At 48.7% G+C, this 7500-nt stretch overlaps 2 protein-coding genes across 4 annotated transcripts in view; one reads left to right on the top strand and one right to left on the bottom strand.

Moving 5' to 3' along the window:
• The window catches only part of LOC126578500 (elongation of very long chain fatty acids protein AAEL008004-like), a 2679-nt gene extending 2590 nt beyond the window's left edge, over nucleotides 1-89 (top strand). Inside the window, exon 6 of the mRNA XM_050241122.1 lies at nucleotides 1-89. This exon is cut by the window's left edge and continues 136 nt beyond it. Coding sequence (XP_050097079.1) covers nucleotides 1-89 — 89 coding nt within the window.
• Nucleotides 1-7500, bottom strand: part of LOC126578498 (lissencephaly-1 homolog) — a 38147-nt gene that overhangs the window by 11420 nt on the left and 19227 nt on the right. The window lies entirely within an intron of this gene.

Below are 7500 nucleotides of genomic sequence, written 5' to 3'. Positions count from 1 at the left end.
ATTATCGGAAGCAGGCGGAATTGACCGCCACAGTACCTGAGGTGCAGCCGAAACCGGAAGCTATCGAGCATAAGCAGAAGGCACAGTAGCAGCAGGAGATGTGACCACCGGTGACCGAAGTATGTACTTTTGTAAATTATCCTCATCTCTTTCTAGTAACGATATTGTGATAAGCTATAGCGAAGGGATGGTATATTGTTTAGAATGTTTAACTGTAGGACCGATGCTCCAATGCGCCTGTAGTGATGACCCGGTAGGCTCAAGCGCTACGATGAGCGAATTTGTAGAAAAAGTCCTTCATTCGTACCAATTACATTAACACGTTACGTTAAATACCATCGAAGAGTCAGGTGATCTAGCAAATAAATGTTATCTAATCGATGCGTTCTTTTTTTAGCTTTAAGAAACGCTACACAGTTAAATAAAGTTAATGCAATAAAGACCAAAAATTATTCAAAACAGCGGCCACCGGCTTCTCGCGTGACCAATCGACGGTGTCTCGGCTAAACCAGTGTGTCTTGGCTAGCAACGGTTTCGAGCAGTCAGTACAATTCGAGCTCGATGGTGAGTGGGTGAGTTGGTGGGTGGGTGGATATCTCAGCTGTGGTTGTGCCGACGAGGACGTTCGTTTGCGGTGATCAGCGCATTTAATTGACTCGTTTCATTACGTTTTGCCATGGATTATTGATAACATTATCGTTATCAGCTTTATCCAATTTAGTGAGCTTCACCTGCGAACGTAAATCAACTCTTTCGGCATCAATGTCATTAGGTTGATATGAGCTTGAGTCTACTCTGTTTTTTTTTTGTGTGGTTCTGCAAATCCAAAGAAAGCATTTAAAGACTACCTTATCTGCTTGCATTTACATCACAGACTGTACTTTTTATCGCGGTTGAGATTCCGGAATAGAACTGGCTATCTGACTATCCGCGTTTCTGTAACAATACTAATCTATATGTTGCTGTTGTTCTGCTTATTCTAAATTATGTATGTACTAGACTTGTTACTACAGGAAGAAGTTCATACAAACTGAATAGATGAATTGAAAATGTAGCTTGTCGAAATAATAAATTTAACAACAATTAACAGGACGAGAACAGGGCACCGGATATCCCTTATCAGAAGCTATTTTCGTGCTCCAGTCTGGGCTTCCTAAATCAATGTGTCACATTTGAAACTAATCACCCACAAACAAGTGTCTGTCGCTCGGCTCGCACGGGTTAATCGTTTGCCATTTGCTGGTTAGCGTAAGCGCGTCCGCCCGTAAGTCCGGCAACATGCGCACCGTAGTGCACCCCCGCCGGTAGTGATCAACCAACGGTGATTGGTCACGAAAGGGGAAGTAGCACACAGCCTATATCGTTTGACCGAAGCAGCACCTTTAACTAGACGCGAGCGCGCGCAAACCTCTCCCCCATCACCTGCATCATCGACACCCATGTGTGAATCATGGCACAACGGTGTGCCGTCTTTTTTGTTTTGTTTAAAACACTGTACACTTTTGCAGAAGGTGATGTTGAGTCGTCCAGCAATCATGAACCGTTCCTCCACTATAGCCGTGCCAGTGCCTTAACGGCGGAAACGGTCAAGGTGTTCAGCGGTGCAGTGAAACGTCGCATTGAGAGCAGCAGGATCTACAACGCTAAAATTATTACAGTACGTTAAAATCCACCTTCAGCCCGGATTATACAACCCCGGTAACGTAATTCATTTCCAAACATTTTTATGAAAAATAGAAAATTGAACCTCTTGCATACTATTTAATCGCTGCCGCCGTCGCCAATTATCGCCTTCTTCATCAATCTCACAAATCACCCCCTTCACCGCCACACCATCGTGTCAGTTCCGAAAGGCCCTCTAACCCGATCACCGGATAACATTTTTCAACCTCAACATCGGCCAACACCACTTCAGTCTCCTACGGGAGGAGATTGGATGAATGACCGTACAACACTCCACCATCGGGCCCGAGGGCTCTGTCTCCCTCCGTGTAAATTTTGATTTCAGCCTTTTTCGAAGCGCAAGTCGTACCACGTTCTTCCTCACGTTTTTTACAACCAACACTTTTATTCGTCTTCTCTTCTCGGTGTCAAGATCGCTTCTGCTCGTCTCTTCTCTGTCAATCTCCCTTATCTATCCTCGCTTCTCTTCCGAAGGACCTGTTTATCTCGCCCGATCGAGCCTCTGATCGTATACCACTTTTTCACGCAACACCCCCTCTCGTAACACCACCTACTAGCGTGGTTTTACATCCTTTCTAATTCCTCTCTATCCTTCTTCCCAGTGTATCTATTCTCTTCTACACTTCTTGTTTTTCCTCTACTTCTAGTACGGCTAGCTTCGCGGCAGGTCGTCGTACAATATTGCCTTTCACGGTTCTCACCTCCACCTGTCGAACCCTACCGTCGCTACCCTTTCTCAGCGCTACTACTTCGCCACGTTCCCAACTATTCCGTCTGTTCTCATCATACATGAACACTAGATCACCTAGCTTGATAGGTTTTACTTCCTTGAACCACTTAGTTCGTTTAGTAAGCGTAGGAAGGTATTCCCTTAACCATCTTTTCCAAAACAAGTCGAGCTGCAACTGAATCTGCCCCCAGGCTGTCCGTAATGCCGCGCCAGAATCGGCAGGGTCCTTCGCCGGTTGCCTCACACCGCTAGAGCTTCCTAATAAAAAATGGTTTGGCGTCAACGCTTCGCTGTCAGCTGAGTTCAAAGGAAGATAGGTTAGTGGCCTGCTATTAACTATCCCCTCCGCTTCTACCATCATTGTCATCAACGCCTCATCGTCCAACTTACGGCTGTTGTTATACGCCGTACTCGCTGCGGTTTTTACGGATCGTACCATCCGTTCCCATGCTCCCCCCATGTGGGGCGTCCCTGGTGGAATAAATTTCCACTCCGTGTTTGTATTCGTGAATGTTGTCGCTACCAACTCCATCTCTTGTTTTAACAGATTTTCTGCACCTTGGAAGTTAGTTCCGTTGTCGGAGTATATTGTAGCAGGTGCCCCTCGACGACCGATAAACCGTCGTATCGCCTTTATGCAGGAGTCAGTGCTCAACGAGTGCACCACTTCTACGTGTACTGCTCGGATAGTTAAGCACGTAAACAAGGCAACCCATCGTTTCACGTTGCTTCTACCGCGAATCACAAGCAATGGTCCAAACAAATCAAGTCCTGTGTGCGTAAACGGTCTTTCGTAGGATGCAAGCCTTTCGGTTGGCAGTGGTGCCATCATTGGTATTTGGGGTTTGGCCCGGTAAACTTTGCACCATTGGCAATTATTCGCCGCGCGTCTCACCTCTACCCTCAGTCGAGGAATGTGGAACTTTTGCCGTATTTCGTTTACTACCGTTTCCGTATTAGCATGTCGATATTTCGTGTGATAATCTTGTATCAATAATTCTGTGAATCGGTGCCTTCTCGGCAAGATGATGGGATGTTTAGTATCTTCGGTCACATTAGGCGCGTTAGTGATCCGTCCATCCATCCTTAGCACACCATCTCCATCCACCCACGGCGATAACTGAGCTAGTTTACTGGTCTTTCCGACAATGACCTTTGCGTTCAGCTGTCCGAATCTTTTCGCATTTGCTATTCTGGCCAACTCCGCCGCGAATACTTCATTTTGTGTTTGGCGTATGAGTGTAACAGTGGCCCTTTGTAATTCGTCAGATCGTAAAGGCTCCACCTTTGCTGTTCGAACTCTTTTGCTGTTTCTAGCGCTCTTTACGAACCTGTTTCTGTTTCCTTTGCTGTTTCTAGCGTTCTTTACGAACCTCAACATATAGGCTAACACGTTCGTCAAACGCTTTAAACTTGAAAATTGTTGCAAGTCAATTACCGTTTCGGGTCGGGTCACTTCTTCATGTACCAAAGCCTGTCTTATTTCTTCGCTAGTTTCCCATTGTTGGCTTCGGGGCTTCGGCCACATTTCCTTTTGCTCTTTCAGGAAGGGCGGTCCGGTGTACCACAACTCTTCCCTCACCTGGTCGGGTATTTTCGACCACTTAGTCGCCGTGTCCGCCGGGTTCATTCTCGTCGGTACCCAACGCCATTCATTTGCATCGCTTTTGGACACGATTTTCCCGACTCTTACTGCTACAAATTGACGGTATTTACGCGGGTCCCCACGCAACCATCCCAAAACCGTCGCGGAATCGGTCCAAAGCGTTCTTCTCACTGGTTTAACATCGTGACTGTCTTCTACAGTGTGCATTAGTCTCACTCCCAGTTCGGCCGCCATCAGTTCGAGTCGAGGGATCGATAATGGTTTTAACGGTGCTACTTTACATTTGGCTGCCACTAACACGCACTCGACTCCTTTCTCCCTTACGAGTACCTGGTGAAACATTTCTTTGATGTCCGCCGTAACCCCTATTGCGTACTGTCGGAATCGCATCAACACCGCTGGTAAAGACGCCAACTGATCAGGCCCTTTCAAAAGGCACGAATTTAGCGACACTCCGTGGGCACTCGCAGCCGCATCCCAGATTAGCCGAACTTTCTCTGGTTTCTTCTGGTTCGTTACTATCCCAAGTGGCAAGTACCACACTCGTCCTGGTTTAGCATCACGTATCTCGTTGTCAGTGATCTTACGCGCATATCCTTTCTCCAGATACCGGTCGATTTGCCCTTGAATCTTCAATCGCAGTGAAGGGGTTTTTCGCATCCTTCTCTCTAGGCAATCCATTCGGCGCATCGCAGCCTCGTAGCTGTTGGGCATATCAATCTTATCCCATTTCCACAGCAATCCCGTCTCAAAGTGTTGCCCTACTCTTCTCGTTGTTGCTTCCAACAGATTCATGGCACGGGTATCTTCTGGCGACATAGGTAATTCCGTAGCTCTCAACTCTTCGAGTTCATAGTGTTGACTCACCATTTCGTGTATCTCATCCCCGTTGCACGCGCATTCGTGGTAATTGCTGGACGCGAATGCTCCCATATCGTTACCGCCGTACAAACACCATCCCAGCTGACACCGAGCTGCTGCAGGTTCCCCTCTCTGTCCTAGCTTGTGTTTACGGGGTAGCATCACTTCTAGGTTATCCACTCCTATCAGGATCGTGGGTACTGCTTTCTGGTACGATGGCAGCGGAATACCTGCTAGATGTGCGTACTTCTTGCACAGTTCATTCGCGCATTGGGATTGTGCCGATATCCCTAATTTCTTAACAGTGCGGACTCTTTCCAGCGATTGCCTTCGCTTTCCTCCAACCCTAGAAATTGAGAGAGTTATCATCTTTGAATCATTTTCTTCTCTTACCACTCCTCCCGTCCACTGCAGGCAGAGCGTTTTACTTATTCCTTCTAGCCCCAGCATCGTAGCTACTTCTTCCTCCACCAATGTCACCGATGAACCGTCGTCCAGGAACGCGAACGTTTCCAGTTCACCGTGTTCTCCGTGCAATACGACCGGTACTATCCTGCGGTACGATCCATCCTCTACCTGGTGAGCGGCTAGCGGTGCTGGCGTGGTTCCCCTAATCTCGTGCAGCAATTGGTGGTGCCGGTATCCACAATCATCGATTCCACACCTACTCTGCTTCCTGCAGTTTCTGGGGCCATGCTTACCCAAACAATTCCAGCACAGTCGCTCGGCCCTCACTGACTTCCACCGATCGTCGACGCTCATCTTCTTAAATTCGTCGCATTCCGTTACCTTGTGCCCTTGTTTTCGGCACACAAAACAGTCACCGCCGCGCGGCGTGTTCACTTCGGTGTGCGTTGCCACCGTTTTCACCTGCCTCTTCTCGTTGGCACCCTTCACCGTCGGGTTGCTGTGTCCTGCGTACAGTGTCACTTTGCTTACTGATCGCGCCACGTCAAACATGAATTCACTGAAGCTTGCCAGGTTTGCTGCCGTTTTCGATCCCGTTAGGTGGTTGCCCCATGACAACCGTACGTGTGCTGGCAGCTTCTCTACCAATTCCATCAACAAGACCGGGTTTTCGAGATGGCCCTTTTGTCCGGCTGCAATCAAATGATCACTGAAACTGCGCACCGCAAGCGCAAAGTCGCACAGCGTTTCTAAGCGTTCTGCGCACGGAGCCGGTACTTTCCGAACTTTCTCTAACAATGCTTGAATCAGGATCTCCGGCCTTCCGAATAACATTTCTAAAGTGTCCATCACTCTCGGCAGCGCTTCGGGCAACATCAGGCTCCCAGCTACCGCGTCGAACGCTGCTCCTTTCAGACAATTCCTCAGGCGGATCATGTTTTCTCTGGCCGAATACGCCCCCGCGATCGTCGTTTGCATATACGTTCCGATGAAGAGTGGCCAATCTGCCGGGTTGCCGTCGAAGGTCGGCAATTCCCTTCCCATCGCCTTTCTTGCTTCTCTTTCGGCCGGTGTAGGGCATCGCTCTCCGCGTTGCAGCACATGATCGGGCACCGGCACGTTGCCAAACAATGAGGTTAGGTTCGGCACGTGTTGCGCTTCATTTGCCTCACCTGATTCTTGTCCCCACACAGGATGATTCAACGCCCGCTGCATCCTATCGATTTCTTCACTCACTGGTGTCATCGGTGGGCGATTCTGCTCCGTCGTCGCTTCTAATTTCGCTTTCAATTCTGCAACCTCTGTTTCCAAATTTCGCATTTTTTCCGACGACGCCTTTTCCGACACAGATGTGTTCTGCTTCACCAACCTTTTTTTTGGTGCCATTACTCGACGATTCGTAATCACGTTCACTTTTTCCTCACCGAAGAAGAAAGAATAAAAGCCTGTAAATTTTGATTTCAGCCTTTTTCGAAGCGCAAGTCGTACCACGTTCTTCCTCACGTTTTTTACAACCAACACTTTTATTCGTCTTCTCTTCTCGGTGTCAAGATCGCTTCTGCTCGTCTCTTCTCTGTCAATCTCCCTTATCTATCCTCGCTTCTCTTCCGAAGGACCTGTTTATCTCGCCCGATCGAGCCTCTGATCGTATACCACTTTTTCACGCAACACTCCGCTAAACGTTTCTACCACCTGATGGGACCACGATCGATGGGTTAATCGGTGGGCCCAGCACGCCACAACACCGTCGAGGCACACAGAGAGATCATGTTCGTGGGGATGCGATGGGGTTGAGGGGGTGAAAAAAAAAATGTCCCAAACCATCCGCTACATCCTCACACTCGCTCTCTTTCGCTCTCTATCTCTCTCTTGATGGCCGCGTGTCACGTGCATCACCTTCGACATTCAATCGGCAACCGAACGCGCCGTCGCCCGTTGCTCGAAGCATTCCTGCGTGGTCGCGGATCATCGCGGTGGCGGGCTACTGGGCACCACCGTTGGCTTCTTCGAAAGCCAGAAACCATAAAAGACCATCCGATGGACAGCACGAGTACGATGATTCCGATTTCGATACGAAAAAAGGATTTACTGGCGTACAACAAACAGCTATGCCGATGCCGCCGGGGATTACCGGATGTCTACCACTTCTTAGCTGCGATCGGCCATTCAGCGGAAGGGTTGAGGGGGGCAGAGAGGACAGTTTTATATTAGG

This window comes from Anopheles aquasalis, chromosome 3, assembly GCF_943734665.1.
Source record: "Anopheles aquasalis chromosome 3, idAnoAquaMG_Q_19, whole genome shotgun sequence".
Lineage (NCBI taxonomy): Eukaryota > Metazoa > Arthropoda > Insecta > Diptera > Culicidae > Anopheles > Anopheles aquasalis.
This window is presented reverse-complemented; position numbering and strand designations above follow the sequence as displayed.